The sequence below is a fragment of the Humulus lupulus genome, chromosome 1 (assembly GCF_963169125.1).
Source record: "Humulus lupulus chromosome 1, drHumLupu1.1, whole genome shotgun sequence".
NCBI classification, from domain to species: domain Eukaryota; kingdom Viridiplantae; phylum Streptophyta; class Magnoliopsida; order Rosales; family Cannabaceae; genus Humulus; species Humulus lupulus.
In genome coordinates, this window is record NC_084793.1 from 300,830,415 (window position 1) to 300,853,379 (window position 22,965).

Below are 22,965 nucleotides of genomic sequence, written 5' to 3' on the forward strand. Positions count from 1 at the left end.
TAATAATAATAATAATAATAAATGATTAGCCAAAATGGTGCTCATATGGTGTGAAGCAAGGACAAAGACAATCCCTGGTTTGGTCAAACAATTTATAATTTGTTGTCTGACTGACCAAATGAGAGTAATTTGGTGCTGTGATAGGGGCATTTTCGTAAAATTATTGAAGAATAAGGAAGAAAAATCAATTCTTTCTCCACTAACATGTATTATACGTTATTATTTTTTTTTATTTTTATATAAAATATATTTAGTTTCTGAATGATAAAAGATAAAACGTTAGGAGGAGCGCAAAAGAGAGCTTCTTCTTTTCTCAGAATCACGCGGTTTTTTACTCTCTTTTTTCCTTCTGAGCTTTTTTGTTATGAACAAGAATCTCAAAAGCTGGTGACCAAGACCAATCTTATTTTACTATTATATATTTGAAGAAGAAGAAGAAGAAGAGGAGAAGAGTTGAGACTCTGGATTTTTATATTCAGATGCGGAAAAGAAAGAAAACAGGGGAGAGTTGTTAGTTAACGTTACATGTTGAACCTGCAAAAGAAATTTAAGTCTCCACTGGTTTCAAAGGTAATAAAAGCTTTGGAAATGGCTTTACTTGTTGTAATAATATTAGTTGTTGTCTCCTTCATAGCCATTATTATCGTTCACATTTAATTTTTTCATGAATATGGAATTGAATTTATAGCTTATTTATTTTACTTCATGAGTTTTGAGACTAGACTTTTCAATTGTTGTATAAGCATTTATTGAGATAGATGGCCTCCCCAACGGTACTGATCTTTGCCTTTAATTTCTCAAATATTTATTGAAATAGAATTTTCCAAATATTAAAAAAGAAAATAGTTCTTATTTTCTTGCTTCTTTGCTGCCAAAACCCAAAACCCAGAAACTGTTTGTAGAAAATCCTGAGAGACAATTTGTTTTGAGCTTGATTAAGATTGTTGGTTTTTTTTTTTTTTTGGCAGAAAGGTGATGATCGCTCGGTTTAGTCCGAACCAATTTCAGTTGTGCAAGAGTTTTTCCTAGAATGATTACCCCGCCAACAATTTTCGCTCTTCTTATCATAGTTCTCATAGTTTCTTCAAGCGAAGCCCAAAGCCATGGCCCAAGCAGTTGCAAAACGTCATGCTCAGGTGAGTCTGTACCATACCCATTTGGGTTCTCGGAAGGGTGCAAAATCCAATTGAATTGTAGTGACGGAAAGAGAAAGAGAATTGGGGAATTTTCAGTCCTTAACATAACATCAACCAGCCTTTTCATCGAACTCCCGGCGAAATGCAACCGTCCGATCGAATTAATCAAACCCCTATTCGGCTTATACTACGGGCTGACTTGGGATAACAGCCTCTTCCTCCAAGACTGTAATAACTCTCTTCAAAATGGCTGCGCCATACCCATGAGCTTCATTGAGAACCGGGTCCACTTAAAGGGTTGTGGGTCTAACAAGAACGATTCCCTGAGCTGCTTTCCTAAGGATTTCAACAAAACGGTTAATATTATGGACTACAAGGACGTGTATAATACTTCGTGCAAGCTATTGTTCGCCTCGATCGCCGTCGACTCAGCCAGCTCGCTCCAGTTTCAGAGGCTGGAACTGGGGTGGTGGCTCAATGGATCGCGTGAGTTATGCCATCCAAGCGCCAATTATACGAATGTTACTCTTCCCGAAGGTAAAAAAGGGGTTCGGTGCTTTTGTAAAGATGGGTTTCACGGAGATGGGTTTCTCGCCGGCTCCGGTTGCCGTAGCGGTGAGTCAACTCGCTGTTTTGTTAAATTTAGTATTTTTATTTTATTATATTTTTTATATTCTGTGGATAGCCTAATTGCCTTTGACGATGGAAACTGGGCAAGGAAAAGTATGATGTTTGGTGGGGCTATTATGTTTTTTTGCCAATTAGAAAACGACACCTAATTGATTGAAATTTCTTCCTTGTTTACTTTGGTGGTTTTCATGGCAATTAATGATTCGTTATAGGTCATATATAAATGGTGGATTTCCTCGTTTCTTTTTGTAGGATTTGTTTGTGATAATGGTTAACTTTCTTTTTTATTCCCAAGCGCCCTCTTGTCAATTATTAATTCTTTGACTGGATTTTCACCTTGAAATGAATGGGAAAGATGACTAGGTGGACACAAGATATGGACATCTAGTTTAAGTTTTGGACCAACTAAAAAATGTGGACGAAAGATATTGCATCATTAGGTTTTTTTTTACTACTATTGTCAATGCAATTTGCGAAGGCTGCCTCTTTTTCTAGGTAGTAACTACAATATCTAGAACTGTACAGGTGTGTGTATAAGAGTAATGTTATGTGCACCCAAAATATACACTCAAATATTACACACCCAAATATTACACACAGTGACGTGTTAATGTTTTTTAAAACAGTGGGTCCTTGTTTTAATAGATGTGATTGGCTAGGCTGCACTGCCACGTTACTGTGTGTAATGTTTGGGTATATATTTTAGGTGCACGTATCATTAATCGTGTGTATAAATAATGAGGTTATTGTTAGATCACGTGTTTCAGAAATAGGCTCTACTTTTTCTCATCAGACAAGGCAACTAATAATTGATAATTAAGACATGGTAGGCTTTTAGAGCGCTTTTGTGTTTGACTTGGGCGTAATAATGCCAGGGTACTATGCTGGTTGAGAGGTTTGCTCTTCAGTTTGAAAGCTGGATGTTTAGAGGATAGTAGTATGATTTGCTATTTTAGTTATGATTAAAGAACAACTATGCCTGCAGCTACTATATTATAGTCTTTCTTTATAGACCCTCTGGAGCTTTGGACTTAAAATAAATCAACTCCTTCAGGAGTTGGAAAATGTATTTTATATTGGTCTATAATGTAATGTAACTTCCAAGCAGATATCTGCAAAAGTCAAATGTTAGAACATTTGGGGAATCTCCCATTTGTTTATAGAGTAATTAGGCTTTGCACATGCCTAAGGTAGCTAAGTTTGAACTTCATTTTAACGAAGTCAATGGAAAGAGAACTTGTGCTTTTAAATACAATGTCAGCTTGAAGGTGTGGGGGGTTGGTGGCTTTTCCAATCATAAAAATATGTTGTGTGTGTGTTTATCAAGCTTATTGAGGATTTTTAAGAAAAGAGAATCACCTTCCACTATGCAACTCATTAAAAAAATGCAGATACATTTTTATTTCAATCTAAATTAAACCTCTGCAACTTCAAGTTCCTTATGTTACTAATCATTGTTTCATTGTCGTGTTTCATCTCCAATTCTAGTTTCAGGATGCAACCCCGGAAAGTACTTGTCCGGCAAATGTGGAAGATTGAGTAAAGTTGGTGTTCTTATTGCAGGTAAAATTTGTAATTATTGCATTATTTTTCTCTAATTTTTCAATTGAATTGATTATTATATCAATGTATTGCTTGACAGTCTTATTTTAATTTATGTTATTCTTTTGGTCTTGAAAGGTTTATCAGCGTATAAATGGTATTGCTTTGTGTTTTTCTCAACTTGAAGTTCATAAGTTCACCGTTACACTAAAATATAAACTACTTTGATCACATTTGTTTAAAGGCCAAAATGGTCATCCGTAAGTGTAACCAACACTTAAAAGTGGTTAAAATTCAATCTTGATTAGTAGCATTAGCTGAGATGTTGACGAAGTCCATGGCTTTCTAATTAACCTATGTGCTACATTGTATCGTTTTTTTTAAGGGATAATTTTTGGAGCTGTTTTGATGGTCATCCTAACTTTCCTCTGCCACGTTGTCCGCCGCCGTTCTACTTGTTTGAAAAACCGGATGAGTGCAAAGCGTCTTCTATGTGAAACTGGCAATTCTAGCGTTGCTTTATACCCCTACAGAGAAATTGAAAAGGCCACCAATAGCTTCTCAGAAAGTCGAAGACTTGGAACCGGAGCCTTTGGCATGGTTTATGAAGGAAAACTCTTCAATGATGAGTTGGTTGCTATAAAAAAGATCAAACATAGAGACAATAACAGCATTGAACAAGTTATGAACGAGATCAAACTTCTTTCATCTGTGAGTCACCCGAATCTGGTGCGCCTCTTAGGTTGCTGCATAGAGCAAGGTGAACAGATCCTTGTGTATGAGTTTATGCCGAATGGAACTCTGTCTCAGCATCTTCAAAGAGAGAGGGGTAAAGGGCTTCCATGGACTATACGGCTCACCATTGCTTCTGAAACTGCTAAAGCTATAGCTTATCTCCACTCTGCCATGAATCCACCAATCTATCACAGGGATATTAAATCGAGCAACATACTATTAGATTTCAACTTCAAGTCAAAGGTAGCAGATTTTGGGCTATCTAGACTTGGCTTAATAGAAACATCACACATATCAACAGCCCCACAAGGGACTCCAGGCTATGTCGATCCGCAGTACCATCAAAACTTCCATCTCTCAGACAAAAGTGATGTCTACAGTTTTGGGGTAGTTTTGGTTGAGATAATAACAGCAATGAAAGTGGTAGACTTTACTCGACCTCAGAGTGATGTGAACTTGGCTGCACTTGCTGTGGATAGGATTGGAAAAGGCTGTGTGGATGATATAATAGATCCATTCCTTGAGCCAAATAGAGATGCATGGACTCTTTACTCTATCAACAAGGTAGCCGAGCTCGCATTCAGATGTCTCGCTTTTCATAGTGACATGAGGCCTTCAATGATGGAAGTAGCCGAAGAACTTGAACAAGTCAGGAGAAGCGGGTGGGCAACAATGGAGGAAAATATATTTGCATCATCAGTGGTGTCCTCATGTTCATCGCCTTACAACGGGAGCGAGTCACTTGGTAGTATGACATCAAAGAAAGGCGGTGTAGGGAGTCAGAGATTGTTTCTTCCACAAAGAGTAGATGATAGCTTGGAGCGCATGGAAGAGGAGAAGGAGAGCTCCCCTGTTTCTGTGCAAGAGCCATGGTTCAGCGAACAGAGTTCACCCTCAACAAATAGCTTGTTGGGTAATGTAGTCCGATGACTCAAAAATCACTTCTGCTTCATATATATATATATATATATATATATGTAATCGTGTGAATAGTGAATACCATAGATGTATTATACAGCTTCTCTTAAGCCCCATTACTGCCCACATCTATATAAATGTATTATGTCATCTTTTCCTCAAGTTCCTTCCTTGAAAACAAATGATGCCAGAGCCAAAGGCCATCAAGTTACTTGTGTTCACCAAACATTTTTTACTTGTAAGAAAAACGAGATTATGATGCCTTTATTTTGTGATACTTTCTAGATTAATTTATACATACGGTACTTAAAGCCTATCAATTTTTTTTTTTTTTTTTGAGAGGAAAGATTTTGTTGAAGAAACACTTGATTGATTTATATTAACACACAACTCAACCACAGTTCACAAATGTGCATAAGAAAATGTTGGTTTTTGTGATTAATTAAGCATCATATTCAGGGCACATAAAAACAATGCAAAATGATATTTGCTTTAATTACACTCCACTATAACTGGCATTAATTCAATAATTTGATTGTGTAAATAATAATTAATTCGTTAATGATTGTGAAAAAAATACATATCAAAACTTGGTATGCCTAATTAGGGATTCACGTGTATTATAGTACCCTTTTGATACAAATATGCTGTCAAAAAATTATGTCACAATATGTCTATTTGATAAAAAAGAATACCACATGTTAGCAGTTTAACTTTAATTATTCTGTGTTTTTTTTAGGGGAAGAACATTAATTGCTCCGTTAAGTGTTGATTTATTAATGATTCTATTAGTCATTAATAATGTGATATTTTCTAGCTAAAACAGTTTTTTTTTTTTTTTTAAAAACAAGAAATAATGATGCCCAAAAAATTAGACATTTTATAAAGCAAGTATTACTACTAATTATCAAAAATAAAATTAATTCAACCTTTTCTTGCTTTTTATTCTTTTCATTAAGCTCATTGATAGTAGAAAAAAATTAAGTTAAATTTACACACAAAACTAAAGAAATTTACTAAAAATTGTTAACATTTTACACTTATATAATCCGAATACAAAACTTACAATCGATAATATAAAATATATATATTAAAAAAAAAAAAGAAATATTCTTAGGAGTTCTGAGGTTCTGGTCCCAAAATACCATTCACAATTGAAGTAGCCACCAAAACCCCCAACACCTCTGCTCCGCCCACCGCCCCAGCCTGCGCTAAACCACTGAAACTTACCGCCGTCTCTATCTCTTTCTCCGCCGTCACGATTCCTCTCTCAGCCGCTTCGATTCCCCGCTCCGCCGTCTCCAATCCCTTATCCGCCGCCTCGAACCCTTCCTTCACGATCACCTCCGCCTCCTCCTCCACCTTCTTCAGCCCTTTCCTTATCCCAAACAATGGAATGTCCGCCGCCACCGACGGTCTATCCCCTACGCTCACTGCGGCCAACGTCGCCGGAAACAAGAACAGAAGCTGTCTACGACCGGGAGTGGCAGTTCCGGACATCATTTTCGCCGGAGATGATTTGAGAGAGTGTGGCTGGTACGAGGCCGGGCGGTCATTGCGCACGCGCCGGAGCGTGAAGGAGTTGAGCAGAGGCGATACAGTGGCAGTGGAAGCCATTGTGGGTGGTGTGTGGTTTGTGGAGCTAAGTGACGTTACTATTATTATGTGGTTGAGCCGAGCGCGCGCTATTTATGTCACATTCTTCTCAGAACTTATAATGACAGTTATACCCTTACCTTTTGCAGTTGTCATTCTTGTTTGTAGGGTTATTATTGTCATTTAGTTAAATGATCAGATATGAATTAAATTTATTTATTTATTGAGTGGGTTATTATTATTATTATTGAGGGGAGGCTAATATTATTGTTGCTTAAACAAATATTAATCTAATTTGGAAGTGGTAAGATTAATATTTGAATTGATAGTTTGAATGTGGTATTTTTTTTTTATAAAATTGGTAGAGAAGCATAATTTTGAATTGATTTATTATACACATGTATTAAAATAATATACTAGTATTACTTAAACTATATAGAAACTAAGTTGGTTTCATAGCACTAAGATGGTGTATTTCCACTTTTCTATGATTTTTTTTTTTTTAAAAAAAGAAAGGATTGAACACATTAAAATAGAAATGATACACTCAAGAAGAAGATAGATTCTATCTATCACATAAGTTTATTGTCTAACCTAAAGACATCCGACAATATATAGACAACTATTAAATGAAAAATTACACCTAACATTGCAATTTAAAAAAAAAATTGAAAAATACAGAATTTGACAAAAAATTACAAAAATACGGATATTAGTTTGTTACAGTTCTGTAATCGTCTGTTACAATTTTCTAGTTAGTCTGTAAATGATGTTTACAAAATTGTAATATATGGTTACAATTTGTAAATTTTAATTACAAATTCGTAAATTTTGGTTACAAAAAAATTGTATTGTTACAAATTTGTAAAGGGAAATTTCAGTTTTATGCTTAATAAATACTCCTATTTAAAGAAAATGCTAGACATATTAAAGATTTAAAAATAATGCTATTTTTTGGCACTTTACCCAAAATACCCTTACCATTTCCTCCCTCACATTTTACTTCTCATTTCTCTCTTCTCTCTCTCTCTTAGTTCACCCTCTCTCACCTTACAAGACCACCAACACTACCACCACACTAAATATTGTATTTCGAACAGATCTGGACATGATTTTTTTGGTTTTTTTTGTCTTTTTTTTCAACTCTTAAATTTGCAGAAAATCGACCTTGCTTGATGGTGCTTGATGCCAGCTCGATGGAACCTTCAAAATCATGATTTCTCATGAAAAAATGACTTTGCTCGATGGTGGTTCAATGGTGCTCGATGCAATTCTTGCAAGAGACATAACTTTTCACTCGGGTATCCGTTTGGGTTTTTTTTATATTTTTTCAAGATCTACACGTTTGACATGTTCATATGTACATTTGTAAAGCGTAACACTTGTAAAAAATACAAAAGTACAAACATACCTCATGTTTAAGACATATTTCGGTATGTTTTCAAGTTTTAAACTTCCCAAATGTGCATATGAGCATGTCAAACGTGTAGATCTTGAAAAAATACCCAAAATAAAAAAAAAATCAACCAAAACGGACACCCGAGTGAAAAATTATGTCTCTTGCAAGAATCGCATCGAGTACTATCGAGCCATAATCGAACCACTATCGAGCAAAGTCGTTTTTTCATGAAAATCTTGATCTTGAAGGCCCCAGCGAATTGTTGCTCGATTCCAGCTCGATGGGGCCTTCAAAATCAAGATTTTTCATGAAAAAAATGACTTTGCTCGATGGTGGTTCAATGATGCTTGATGCGATTCTTGCAAGATACATAATTTTTTCACTCGGGTGTCCGTTTGGGGTGATTTTTTTTATTTTGGGTATTTTTTCAAGATCTACACGTTTAACATGCTCATATGTACATTTGGGAAGTTTAAAACTTGAAAACATACCAAAAGATGTCTTAAACATGAGGTATGTTTGCACTTTTGTATTTTTTACAAGTGTTACACTTCACAAATGTGCATATGAACATCTAAAACGTGTAGATCTTGAAAAAATACCCAAAATAAAAAAAAATCATCCAAAACGGACACCCGAGTGAAAAATTATGTATCTTGCAAGAATTGCATCGAGCACCATCGAACCACCATTGAGCAAGGTCGATTTTCTGTAAATTTCAGAGTTTCAGATCTAAAAAAAAAATCGCAAAAAAAAACCCAAAAATCATGTCCAGATCTGTTCGAAATGTAATATTTAGTGTCTTAAGTGAAAGAAACATCATTATATTTGATAAACAATTAATTACCCATAAATTTCTACTCAAAGAATCATCAAAATATATGTTTCTTTGGGTATCTTGTGTTTATCTCTACAAGGTGGCCGAAGTTATGGAGGTTTTTCTGGTGTTGGTGGTGGCGTCGTTGCTGTGGGTGGTGGTGTCGTGAGGTGAGAGAAAATGAACGGAGAGAGAGAGAAGAGAAAAGAGAGAAGTGAGTGGAAAATGACAAGGGTATTTTGGGTAGAGTGTCAAAGAGTGACATTATTTTGAAATCTTTATTATGCCTAGTATATTTTTTAATTAGCACCACCCTCTATGATGCATAGAATGTGAAATTTCCCTTTGTACACTTTGTTTATAAAAAAAAACTCCGCATTTACGATTATTTCACTCCGTATTTTTATAATTTTTTACAGATTTCATATTTTTAATATTTTTTTTAAAACCTTAGGTATTTTTGTGAATTTCCTATATTTTGAAAATTTAGCAATAAAACTTTTACAACAAATATATCCAATAATATTTGTAACGCCCTGGTTACCCTAGAACAGTTACGATGAACAGTGAACCAGAAATTTGATCCGCTACCCGAGTCCTTTGGTTAAAAACGTGCTTCTAAGTGTTATTAACAGGCTAAGGTGGAAAAACAATAGAAAGTAAATGATATATTTTATTAAATACATAAAACTGTTCATGGGCCCATCAAAACGTTTACAAGTTATTTACATCTCAAAATAGTCATTACTGTTCCAAATTTACAAACCCGCCGACCTAAGCGGCAAAAAAAAAAGGGTAAACCCCCTAGTTCCTCTGAGAACTCCTTGGCTGTGGTGGTCAAGCGGCCGCATATGTATACATTACCACCTATGCTCTCCACTCAAGGCTGGGTGAGCTTTTCTTTCCCTTTACCTGCACCACGTAGCACCCATGAGCCAAGGCCCATCAAGAAAACACAATATAGCATGATATAATATCAACAATGATCATAATAATCATTCAGGACTATTAGTCCAAAACAGGTAAGTGACAGCTGCAAAAGTCACCAAGATGGGAACAACTCCCTTTAGCCATGTGACGATGGGGCCACCGGAGCTTAACAGAAAAGTGAACCTTTCACTAGCTTAAACAGGATAAGTGCATGGTGACTAATCACCAACATAACCTTCCTCATGACCATAGAGTCATAACCCTGAAACATCGTTCCCTAGCCATGCGACAAACGGTCACCTAGGCCTTAGGCCCTGGCTTTGAGTAACTAGCTTAGACTAGTCAAGCGCTTATAAGTTTCATCGACCTTAGGGTCGGTCCAGCATTAATGCCTTAGAGTCATTCAATGCTGATATCGATTAGATCTAATCTTCATTCGGCCTTGCGTACATGACGCTTATGCCGTTTCTGACTCTTAGGTCAGTAATACGCGACCAGTGCCGTCCCTGACTAATCAGTGCCATACACAAGTAAACAACATCCGCTAGCATTTAATATGCAATCCATGTCCACATTTGTCAACCAACATGCGTCAACAACAATCATGCATGTCACATACACAATGTGCAGTTTTCTTGCCTCAGGTTCGAGCGATAAATATTATAAGAACAACTCCTGAGAACGGTCAACCTTTTGGTTCCTTAGCGGTTACCTAATCACAACCAATTATAACCTTCATTAATGAAAATCAACATTGAAAGGGTCTTAACCTAAACCCCACTCTCGAGACCTCGAAACATGCCCACACGGTGAGTAGATTCGATCCTGGGCCTTAAGGATTGAAACCCTGAGCCAAAAACACTTAAAAGCACTCAAAACGGGATTTTGAAGGAACATAGTAGCGCTACAGTGCTGCTCCCTAGCGCCCCAGCGCTATTCTTAGAACCCCCAAAATGCCCAAAAGAATCTTGTGTAGCTATAGCGCCCTAGGGTGGGCGCTGTAGCGCTACCCCCAGACTGAAACTCCCCTGAAACTTTCTTCTTCGACTCCTTCGATTCCAACCTGTTTCCAATGCTTCCAAATCCCATTTTTTGTGCCAAATGAACCCAAAAACCATCCCAACATACCCCAAACATCACAACCATAAGAACCCTAGCCAAATCTCCCAACAAAACCAAGTATTCAACCTAGAAATCACAATAGAAAACTATAACCAAAATAGGACAAACCAGAGAATTCAATGGCTAGAAACTTACCCAAAGCTCATCTTATGATGCTCTTCAATGGAGGAACACTCTCCCAAACTACCAAGGCTTACTTCCCAAGCTTGAATCCTCACGAATGGCTCAAAAATCTCAAAGGAAACTGAAGGAGAAAAAGATATGGGAAGGCCCTTGAAGATGCTCTGTTTTTCTACTTCTTTCACAACCTAAAATGGCTTAAATCAATCCTAGGGGTGAAAAGACCAAAATACCCCTAGGTCAATTAAAGGTTTCTAAAGGCTCCCAAGGGCAAAATTGGTATTCCCCACCTATCTCGTTAATCATAATTAACATCTCCAATTCCCGCTATTCTCGATAGTCTTAAACACCAATAACTCATATCCCGTTACCCTTTAATTCTCGGTAATGCTCTAATCATTAAAATCACCCCGAGACTCATCCCGAGCCCTGAACTTAAACTTGTTATGACTAGACCACTAACTAATATTCCAAGATCGTCTCATGTCGAATAGCTCGAACAAACTCACATTATAATGTGGTCTCAACAATATGTCACCGACATGCATACAAATATACAATTATGCCCTCAACATGCCAAATTACCAAAACACCCCTGTAATTAAAATGTGGATCCACATGCATGCATTTAACATCATATTATAATATAATTCACATATACATGCATATTATCAATTAATGACATAATTAAACACGTATGACCCTCCCGACCTACTAATCCCACCATTAAACCGCATTAGGGATTCCAGGGCATTACAACATTATGCCATTAAATTTAAGAGCAAAAATGAGATTAAATTAACAAAATAAATTAAAATGTTATGATATTTTTGTTTCTCTATAAAACATTACTTTTAAAAATTTAAAATAAATTTTGTATTTGTCGAAATTATTTTTTTCTTCAGTTTTTTAAAATGCACAAAACATACAACTTATTATTACATAAATATAATTAAAGCTACTTTTTTTTTGTAAAGTTTTTCAACTTATTTTATTTAAAAAATTTAGACGTTTGAAGATAAAACTAAAATCTTATGTCACAATTCTAAAGGAGTAAAATGTAATTTGCAGACTTTATCACACCTGAATATATTCGTGACTAGTTGAAATTAGTGAGAATACGAGGGTATTTAAGAAAGAAATGTACGTTATAAGGGTGGTTTATGTAATTTGACTATTTAACTATTTTTCTTTTGTGCGCCAAAGGAGAGGGTTTTTCGTTCAAGAAGAAAAAACCCCAAAGCAAAGAAGAAAGGAGTAAAGGAGTTCTTTTTGTTGTTGGTTACTTTCGCGTAATCGAAGTCGGAAGCCATGGTTGAAGAAGCTCCAGTGTCCGAATCCTCTATTACGGAGGTAGAGAATACTGAAGGCCTCAATGTCTTAAAAACTCAGCCTTCTACCGAGGCCACCATTGAATCAATCACTCAAGGAGGAGCTGAGTCTACTTGCAACAACGGCGCTGCCGCCGCTGTTCCCGAAACTTCTGGTGAAAACTCCGGCGAGGGGTCAAAAAATTCGCTCGAGTTGGCCGATGAATTTATGGAGAAGGGATCCAAGGCCCTCAAAGATTCTGATTACAGTGAGGCTGCCGAGTGCTTCAGCCGTGCCCTAGAAATCAGGTTCCAGTTTTTTTTTTTTTTTTAAATTAATCATTATTCTTTTTCTTTCTTACAAATAGGGGCATTTCACGAAAATTCATAAACTTTACTCAGTTTATTTTATTAAGTATTTGAGCTGAATTTTATTTTATTTATTTATTTTTTCTTTTTCTGGTGAACTAGTTTGAGCGATTTATGTATATGAGGTTCGTTAGGTGTTAGTGTTTTGACTTTGTATAGCACATTTTCTATTTTAGAAAAGACATTTATCCCTTTTGGCATTCTGTTTAACTGAAACATTTCACATTTTTTCTATTTGATTATTTAACATTAATGGCTGCTGAGCCCTGCTTTAACTTTGAGCTGATGCTTGTTTCATATGCTGTTGTGGGTTTGTTTTAAAACCCAATTTGTGCTCAATCTCATTTTGTAAAATGTTTTAGTGGGTTTTTGTGTTTAAATTTGGTATATTTCCTGCCTTTGTACGACTTAATGTCTTTAGGAATATAGGAAAATTTATGTTTTACTCTCTGTTATATATCCCATCACTTTATAGGACTCAGGAGTACTTGTTTGTGATAATTTTGCCAAAATCAGGGTTGGACGGTTTGGTGAGCTTTCTCCTGAGTGTGTCAAAACTTACTATAAATATGGATGTGCTTTGCTCTACAAAGCTCAAGAGGAGGCTGATCCCCTGGGTTATGTACCCAAGAAAGGGGGTGAACTTCAACAAGAGTCTGCGAAAGATGAATCTGCTAAGAATGTCTCAAATGGGGAATCTTCCGTGGCTTCTGCTTCGACTAAGGGAGGAGATTCTGTGCCAGTAGATAATCAAGGAGGAGCAGCTAATGATGGTGGGTATATGTTTGAATTTTTACTGCCGGTTACATCTATTGATCTTATCTTACAGCACTGTCGTTTTCGAACTGGCCAAATAGTTGGTGATTGTGCTTTAAATGTTAATATATGCTTACTTTTTTTCTTTGGTTTCTTATGAGCCAGTTTCCAACGAGAATAATGATGAGGATGCTGATGGGGACAGTGATGCTGAGGACCTTGCTGAAGCTGAAGCTGAAGCCGAAGCTGATGATGATGAATCAGACCTTGATTTGGCATGGAAGATGTTAGATGTTGCTAGAGCAATTGCTGAGAAACAGTCAGGTGACACAATGGAGAAAGTTGACATACTATCAACTTTGGCAGAAGTTGCACTTGAAAGAGGTGTGCCTTTATGATTATTCATTTATTTATTTTTAACTTAATCTCAAACTTTATTTGCTTGCTGATTTTTTTTTTCTTTCTTAATGCTTGACTAATTTTTTTGGATGATTTCTTCCAGAGCCTTTATTTGTTTTAAACATGAATTCTTTGTGTTCTCTTTGTAGAGGACATTGAAACCTCCCTCAACGACTACCAGAAAGCACTATCCATGTTGGAGCGCTTGGATGAAGCTGACAGTCGACATATAGCTGAACTGTATCCTTTTCAGGATTAGGACACTGTTGCTCAAAATATTATGTTGTTTTTATGCCTTTGATCAGCTATTGCTGACATTCCGTTCTAAGTCTATTGGGCAATGGAATGATACATTTCTTTTGTCAACGCTTAACTAAATAATTTAGAAATTTTCGGATATGTTTGTGTTTGGAGATTGGTTCTCAGCCTCAAGAAGCCATTCAATACTGCCAGAAGGCTATATCTGTTTGCCAGGCTCGGACACAGCGGCTCAAAAACCAAGCAAATAGTGTATCTGAATCAACATCCGCATCATCCACTTCTGATACAGACAAACAGGCAGAGATTGAAACATTAACTGGGCTTGCTGGAGATCTAGAAAAGAAGGTAGGTTAGGTCTAACTTGAATGAGAAAATAAATAGTTTTTGTTGAAAGTTTCCAAGTTAATCATTTGATGTTCGTTTTACAGCTTGAAGATTTGCAACAACTGGTATCAAACCCGAAATCAATTCTTTCTGAAATTCTAGGAATTGCAGCTGCCAAATCTAAAAGTGGCGAGAAAAGTGAATCGTCATCTTCATCTGTGCTGCCAGTGAACTCGTCCTCCATAAGCTCCTCTAAGAGCAATGGGGGTTTTGACTCTCCAACTGTTTCTACTACTCAAGCTAGTGGATCTTCTGGGGTCACACATCTTGGAGTGGTAGGAAGAGGAGTCAGGCGAGTGGTGATGACAGCAGACCCAACCCCAACCAAGAAACCGGCTTTAGATTCTAAGGAAGAAGATAAAAGTAATGGCAACTCCTCTTGAAGGTTTAGGAATTTATTATGTGCAAATGAAGAAAACCTGAGTATAAAGCTTGAGGTTATGTTAAGTTTGGAATACTGACGAACCTTTTATGCGGTGACAAACCTTAACATTTCTAATATTGAGTAATGGATTTACAAATGCATGCTTATATATATTATTTTTATTTGCAGTTTATTCACTTGTTCTTGCAATGGGTGGAGTGATTGTTTAATAGAAATAATATTTAGTGTGAATATTAAATATTTTCAACATGAAATTTTAATATAGAACTATGTAGGTAGAGCTGTTCCATCGATAAAATCCCTTTTATTTACTCCTATTTTTTATTCTATCAATGTGAGTTTATATTAATTGTAAAATAGGTTGTAAAGCGCTCTGGTTTAGCTAAAACAGGTTGTTTCAACACGAGGGAAGTTGCCATCCTTGTGGCATCATCGATCTCCACAAATAGCCCTTTAAATAAAAGCTAAGAAAAATAGCACCAACTCCTCTTCAAATAAATAATTAAAATCGAGCTTAGTGCTTTATTATGTATATAAATTTATAATGACTTTGGTTTGGCGTTGGAGTCTAGGCGATACAAGCTCAAATTATGCTCTCGACATATCATGGAGATGGTGCATAACATGATTATTAATTATATGTTTATATCATATCGAGGACTCCAATGTCTGGAAACCTTAACATAATTATATCAATTATTGATAACTGGAGACGAAGACTCGTGTGCTTTTGTAACGGTCTTGTTCTTGTTTCAGCCTTCAAAGGGAAAAAATATGTACAAGTATTTGGATATTTTGATTGATTAAGAGGAATAAACTCTTGACCAAGCCATGTGGCAAAATACCATTGGATGAATGATAATTCTCACGAGGTGTATGCCTACGTAAATACAAATAGAAGAGTCTTATAAAACTATGTCACCAATTTTGGTGTGAAATTCTTGTGTCAATGTTCAAATATGTAGTGGCAGGGATACATAAAAATTACATACAAATAATGATGTGGAATCAAGTGTAGAGACATTAAGATTTTTTTTTGAATTGTATGGTTAGCATTACTCTATCCAAAGAAGAAGAAAAAAATAAGAGATACCCAAATCTCCTCTTCCTACGTTGGACTTGTTTTCAAAGAATTGAAAGTGAGTATCATTAAATGAAGAAAACTCTTATTGGACTGAATATTTGTCTTCATTTCATTATGTGCCACTACAAGCCGACCATGACGTTTTATCTTATGTTTTTTTTTTTCAAGAACAAGCTTTACTCTCTCAATTTGTAAACAATGAAGTTCAACTCGTAATTTAATGTTACTTTTTTCTTTCTCTCCAAACAAACAATACACAAAAGGGTCACGTTGCTTTTAAAAAATGAATTTCCCTTCCCACCATACTACCAATTTGGTTAATCTATTTTATTCCATGTTCCAGAAGATCCAACCAAGAATCCTACAACAAAGTACAAACCAACTTAGCCAACCATAAGTAAGGGTGTCAAATGGATTTTGTGATAACAATTTCATGAAGCCAAAAACTATGCAAATCGATACCTTTGACAGATTAGACGATTATATCAATGTTGAAAATTGCTTTATAAGATACTAGTACTAAACCAAGCAAAGGTAATCAATAAGTAAGTAAAGCCCCCCACCAAAAGGTTAGGCTTGTAAAGAGTTCGAAAGTAGAAAAAATGTGTTACAAAGTCGAATGCCAAAGGTGCAAAAAATACACGTGGGGTGGGTGTGGTAACCATGTCCCTGCTGTGTACAAACAAATTGAAAAGGGAAAGCATTGTCAATGCCGCTCTTGGCCAGGAGTTGTTGTAGCCACTGAAGGCTCACCTTCGACCAAAACATCGGTTGACACTACTACTTCTTCTTCTAAATGACCCACCCATTTTGGTAATTATTATTTTCAAATCCATACAGAAAGAAAGTAAACATAATAATATGTGATTAGTAATTATTCTTTCTTTGAGTTATACTACTCTTAGTTGTAATTAGAGTAAGATATGTGCACACACAATATGAATCAAAACATTACACAAAAATGCATCAAGTTTTACTACATTTACAAGGTTTTTCATTTATATGGCTATTTGCATTCCTATGGGCGTTTGAATTCTTTTTCCTTTTTTCTAATATTGTTGGGATAATATGAGTTTTTTATTCTTTGTATTTTTATAAGAATAATTAAGAAGAAGAAAAAATTAAGAGGGTTTCATCTAGCATAATGGTTTCACCTAGTCAAATAGTAATACTCAAATTTAGGTGATGATTTTAGGTGTTTGGTTAGGAGTCATGAAAACAATAGAATACATGGATGGTGATGAAGTGAAATAAAATTTAGAGAGTAAAAAAAATATATATTATGCATTGGATAAATGACATTTCTCCTATTTTTGGAGAAATATTCCTTCAATGACATTCTATACCATTTTATTCTATTCTCTCCAACCAATTCAAAGCTTTCATATAATCAATTTTACCATAAGGAAAAACGAAAGTTGCAATATATTTTGCCATTCTTTTTTATGATTGAAAAGAAGTTTTATCCTTAGTAAGGAGAAAGCTTCAAATCAAAGCATATATATTTATCTCTTGAATTTTGGGAGGTTGTTGATTATTGACGATTGAAGATTGATGATTGATGTTTGCTTGTGCAGGTATGGGTGGCATCCTTGGATGCTTGTTAGGAGTTGTTATCTTGAGACTCATGGTGGGACTGGTGGCTATCCATAAAATAATTAAGAGAGAGAGAAAGAAAAGAGATGTTTTTAGTTGAATACAATCGTATTCTTACTTTGATTATCTATGATTTCGATCTTGTCTAGAAGATTAGTGACATATTTAATAATGTAATGCAGGGTATGGTCAACACCCATTGACCAAACCAAACTTGCATTTACCACTGTACGGATTGATTGATTATTAAATAACAGAATCAAATTCCTCTAATATTGTGCTTGGTGCCTGCTAAAAAAAGTAATGCTTCAATCTAAGGGCTCAGTCATGGGTTATTTTTGTACTTTTTGATGATGCTTTGCCAATTGTCATGGTTTTTGTGCTCTCTTTCTTCTAAACCCACTTGTAATTATTTATAAAGGAGCTATAGTTATTATGATAAGAGAGAGAGGGAGAGAGAGTGTGAGAGAGGGAAAATTTGAAATTAGATGGACTTGCTTTTATGGAATCTGATAAAGTGTGATCTTGTGATTTGTGGAGCTCTCTACCTTACCAGATAGGTAAACATGGGTTTTAACCAAATAAACAATGTGACCCACACTACCATATTGTAGCCTATTTGATGTTCTTTCTGACTTTGGGAGAAATTTTGGATTCATACTGTTTGGCATTGGCATTATATTGTCTCAGCAGTTGTGCCAACAAATCCTGCCCATGCTTGCCTTTCTTTTTATATATAGTAGATTATATATACAGTCTCTTTAATGATTGGTTACCAAACCAACATGAACGCAGTAAAATTTTCTTTTAAGAAAAAGGGATTGAGTTACAACAATTAGTGCACTGCTAGAATGATTTCCCTCTTTTAAATTCATCTAAAGGCAATTATTATTGGAACAGAAGGTTCAGTTTCAAGGCAAAGTGGGGTTTGTTTGTTTTTCTCGTTAGCCTTTGTGTATGACATTAACCACCTTACTACTATTCTTGTACTATATCTAACCAATATCCATTTCCCATTCCCTCTTTTTTTCATTTTCAAAATAATATAATGGTCTTATAATTTGATAATATGTTGTACCCTTTGAAATTTCAGATTTGGACACTTCAAAGTTCCCACTTCTCATTGAATGTGTACGAAATGGTGGATGTGTGTGTAACCTGCCTCATTCTGTCGACCATTAAAAATGGCTCATAAATAAATGCAAGTTAATGGGACAAGGGTAGATATATGCATTCATTAAATTTGCGCAGGAACTCCATACCTTTGTCACTACTGTATATATATAAATAAATATCTATTTTGAATCTGAGTGTGAAAAAGATAACTCTAGAAATTCTTAAGCTACAATGTTAGATGAACATGAGCATTAATTTCCACACAGCTCTATAAGTATGAAAAACTTCCAGCTTTGAAGACTACAAAATTGACTCGTCCTTGGTCGTGTGGGCCGTGGCAAAAATACCAATTTTAATGCTTTAGGACCTACCCTAAGAGCCCAAGCTAATAGCTTTTTCTCCTCTAGACTTTCAGATGTTCCTAAAGGTAAGGCTATGCAATTATTTATAATCAAATCGTAATAAATAATCTTAAATATGCAAGACTCATCATAGTCTTATTATGATGCATAATCTAATGTAATGTGGGTAGGACAAGGACACATTTTTCCCCAAATAAGCAGAGCCAAGAGTTTTTTTTTTTTTGACTAAAGCAAATGATTTCTTAACAAAAAAAAAAGGAAGCAAAAACAATATTGAATAGAAGAATTATGAAACGCAAATGCAATTAAAAAATTCCATTTTTTACTCTCAAAAAGCAATGAGAGCCCAGTTGGCATGCAATGCGTTTTTGGTTAATGGGTGATATATGGATGATTGTGATTGTGGATTTTTATAATATTAAAAGAAAAATTTTAAATATTCTTTGAGTAACACACCCTCTTTATGATGATAGACCCAATTTCTTTTCTTCTTTGAGGGGAGAAGAGAAAAGAGAGAGAGAGTGTGTGTCATGGCTGGAGTGGGTTAGATACTGAATCAGTTTCTAAAGAAAAAATGGAAAAATAATAAAGAAAATATGATGATATGATCTCCTTTTTCGATATTTGTTCAAGCTCTATTTGTCTTCTCTCAAATATTTTGGATTCCAACCCTCTCTTTTAACCCTTCCTTTCTTTCTTTCCCCTAGTTTTCTTCTATTAAGAAGCACAATAGCAAAGAAAAGCACAATAAAACAATTTTCATGTACTGTCTTTTTTATGTGATGTTGGAGTGAGAGAATTTCATTCAACCTACCTCACGCTCACGCTCACACTCACACTCACAAGGCCTCCAACCTAGTCTTCCAAAATATTCTTGATTTTCCCTACTCTACTACTCCTATCTTTCATCCTTAAATTTACTCAGACAGAGAAAGAAAGTAAGAGAGAGAAAACGCTCACTTGGATATTTCATGGATCTGGTTGTCTAGTTTTTTGAAAGAATTTCTTCAGTAGTAGAAGTCTAGAAGAAGACGAAGAAGAAGAAGCATTTTCCCGAGAAAATGGCAGCCTCTGAGAAACCAGGCACCAAAGGCCAAGCATGGTAAGACCAAGTCTTATGCACTTTCCTCTCAGTCTGCTCTAAACCCATAATCATATTTGGTTTGGACCACTTTTTTTGCAGGTTTTGCACGACTGGGTTGCCGAGCGACGTTGTAGTTGAAGTCAATGAAATGACATTTCATCTCCATAAGGTTAGTTTCCTCCATTGATATCATACTGCAATTTCTTTGGTGTTTCAGAGACTGTTGAACTAAGTATAACTCTTCGTTACTGGTTTTGGGGATATTTTTTATGGTTTAGTTTCCATTGATGTCGAAAAGTCGAAGACTTCACGACCTGATAACCGAGCAAGAGACGAATCCTATTGCCTTTTCTTCAACTCGAGATCAAACTTCTACCTCCGCCGCCGCTGAACCAGGAGATGACGACGACGACGACGAAGTCGCTGGCGTTGACGAAATTGAGGAGGTCCATTGCCACATAGTCCTTTCTGACTTTCCCGGCGGGTCGGATACTTTTGAGTTAGCGGCGAAGTTCTCTTATGGGGTCAAGATTGACTTGACCGCTTCCAATGTTGCCCCTCTTCGCTGCGCCGGTGAGTTTTTGGATATGACGGAGGAGTATTCTGAGGACAATCTCATTTCGAAGACAGAGAGGTTCTTCTCCCAATCCGTGCTCAAAAGCTTGAAGGACTCCATTAAAGCTCTGAAATCATGTGAGAGGTTGATGCCTCTAGCGGAGAGCTTAGGGATTTCACAGAGGTGCATTGACTCAATCGCCTCGAGAGCTTCCTCCGCCGATCCAACTCTGTTCGGTTGGCCGGTAAATGACGGAGTTGGTGCCACCAACGGCGGCCGAGATTCTTCGAGCCAGATTTTGTGGAATGGGATTGAGACCAGTAGGAGGAGAAAAGGACTCGCTAGAGCCACCAATGCGGATTCATGGTTGGAAGAGCTAGCTATATTGAGTTTACCATTTTTCAAGCGCTTAATCTCCGCCATGAAAGATCGAGATCTAAGTCCTGACATGATCGAGAGCTGTTTGATTCACTACGCCAAAAAATGCATCCCCGGAATTTCACGTACGAATAGGAAGCCATCATCATCTACGTCATCATCTTCTTTGGTAGTTTCAGAGAGCGAACAGAGAGAGCTCTTGGAGACAGTGATTTCGAATCTGCCTTTAGAAAAGAGTTCTGCGAGATCTTCCACCGCCACAAGGTTTTTGTTCGGCTTATTGAGAACAGCAAACATACTAAACATTTCAGAAACTAGCAAATCGACATTGGAGAAGAAGCTCGGTTCGCAACTGGAGCAAGCCACTCTCGACGATCTTCTAATCCCAAGCTACTCTTATCTGAACGAGACTCTCTACGACGTTGATTGCGTCGAGAGAATATTAGCTCACTTCTTAGACGGATTACAACACAGAAATACAGATGGAATCGAAGACGAAGACGAAGCTGGTGACGGTGGCGAAATCAATTCACCCGCATTAATGCTTGTTGGGAAATTAATCGACGGTTATCTCTCGGAAATTGCCTCCGATGCGAATCTGAAACCTGAAAGGTTCTACAATCTAGCTATGTCTCTACCAGATCAGGCCAGACTTTTCCATGACGGTCTATACAGAGCCGTAGATGTTTATCTCAAGGTATTTGTGCATTTATATATATATACACACATGTTTAGTCATTCAAAGCTCGGCAAACTTTGGTCGAATTCTGATTGATTACTATCTTTTCTTTCGGTTAGTCTCATCCATCAACAGCGGATTCCGATCGCGAGAGGATCAGCTCCGTTTTAGATTGCCAGAAACTCACATTGGAGGCGTGTACACACGCGGCGCAGAACGAACGGCTACCGCTGCGCGCGGTGGTTCAGGTTCTATTCTTCGAACAGCTCCAGCTCCGCCACGCAATCGCGGAGAATCTAATCGCTGTGGAGGCGGCACAAACCGACGCCGGCAGGCCGTCAGTTCTACGAAGAGAACAAGAAGAGGCTGAAGAAGTTGACGAAGACAACCAAAACGACGAAGTTGAGGAAGAGCTACCGCGGGCGGCGGCTCACGACGGAGGTGCAGGAGGAGTCGTGAGCAGCACGTGGAGAGCGGCGGTGAGAGAGAATCAGGTGCTTCGATTGGATATGGATAGCATGAGGACGCGGGTGCACCAGCTGGAGAGGGAGTGTTCGACGATGAGAAAAGTGATTGAGAAGATCGATAAGGCCGGGCCGGTGGGAGAAGAAGGCGGCGGTGGCGGTGGTTCGTTGGTCAAAGGGTGGAGAGGGTCGTTGACCAGAAGGTTTGGGTGTAAGTTCAAGACTCAAGTGTGTGATTCTCATGAGCCTTCGGTTGTGGATGTTCGAAAAGGAGGCGGAGGCGGTGGCGGTGGTGGAGGAAGACGACTCCACCATCATCAATCATAGACCTTCCCTCACACGATCAAAACCTACTTGGCTTCTTTAAGTGGGTCCCATGTTATGTCACACTTTTAATATTATAAAGTTCAAAATTTATAAACCAGAAGTGTAATCCATGATTTCTCATGCTCATGATCACTGTTCCCTAGCTCTAAATTGGAAATAAACATTTCAAACAAATAAAAAAAATGTGATCTTTTTTTGTGTGTTAAATTTATGGATTAAAAATTCACTATACTAAGATTTAAAAAAAAAATGTAATTAGATTAAGATATAATGTTGTATGAATTTAATTTTATCTAGTTAATTTTTTAGTGATTAATAATAGTCTAATTATGGGGTGAATGGAATATATCTCTTAATGAAACAAAATTCTATATTTTCTTTTAGGATATTTGCTGTGAAAGTACTTAGTTTACTATGTTTGTAGCACTTAAGTACTCAAATTATTTTTTTAACATTGAAAGTAACTTCTGTTCATGTTTTGGTGTAGTTTAGTACAAGCGTCAATTCTGA

The 22,965-nt window shown here is 36.7% G+C and overlaps 4 protein-coding genes across 4 annotated transcripts; 3 read left to right on the forward strand and 1 right to left on the reverse strand.

Annotated features, from left to right (window-relative positions):
• The first annotated feature begins 274 nt into the window (after positions 1-274).
• On the forward strand, positions 275-5,277 carry LOC133812348 (wall-associated receptor kinase-like 14). The gene is made up of 4 exons (XM_062246285.1): positions 275-570; positions 969-1,751; positions 3,255-3,329; positions 3,694-5,277. The coding sequence occupies exons 2-4, from the start codon at positions 1,031-1,033 to the stop codon at positions 4,971-4,973; spliced, it is 2,076 nt and encodes a 691-aa protein (XP_062102269.1). The 5' UTR covers positions 275-570; positions 969-1,030; the 3' UTR covers positions 4,974-5,277.
• A 674-nt stretch (positions 5,278-5,951) lies between these two features.
• On the reverse strand, positions 5,952-6,635 carry LOC133812364 (uncharacterized). The gene has a single exon (XM_062246286.1). The coding sequence runs from the start codon at positions 6,576-6,578 to the stop codon at positions 6,075-6,077; it is 504 nt and encodes a 167-aa protein (XP_062102270.1). The 5' UTR covers positions 6,579-6,635; the 3' UTR covers positions 5,952-6,074.
• A 5,514-nt stretch (positions 6,636-12,149) lies between these two features.
• On the forward strand, positions 12,150-14,945 carry LOC133812375 (uncharacterized). The gene is made up of 6 exons (XM_062246296.1): positions 12,150-12,564; positions 13,141-13,397; positions 13,546-13,764; positions 13,929-14,019; positions 14,166-14,385; positions 14,469-14,945. The coding sequence occupies exons 1-6, from the start codon at positions 12,257-12,259 to the stop codon at positions 14,805-14,807; spliced, it is 1,434 nt and encodes a 477-aa protein (XP_062102280.1). The 5' UTR covers positions 12,150-12,256; the 3' UTR covers positions 14,808-14,945.
• Positions 14,946-19,452: 4,507 nt separating this feature from the next.
• Positions 19,453-22,662, forward strand: LOC133812390 (BTB/POZ domain-containing protein At5g66560). The gene is made up of 4 exons (XM_062246297.1): positions 19,453-20,069; positions 20,151-20,220; positions 20,330-21,682; positions 21,784-22,662. The coding sequence occupies exons 1-4, from the start codon at positions 20,029-20,031 to the stop codon at positions 22,453-22,455; spliced, it is 2,136 nt and encodes a 711-aa protein (XP_062102281.1). The 5' UTR covers positions 19,453-20,028; the 3' UTR covers positions 22,456-22,662.
• Positions 22,663-22,965: the final 303 nt, after the last annotated feature.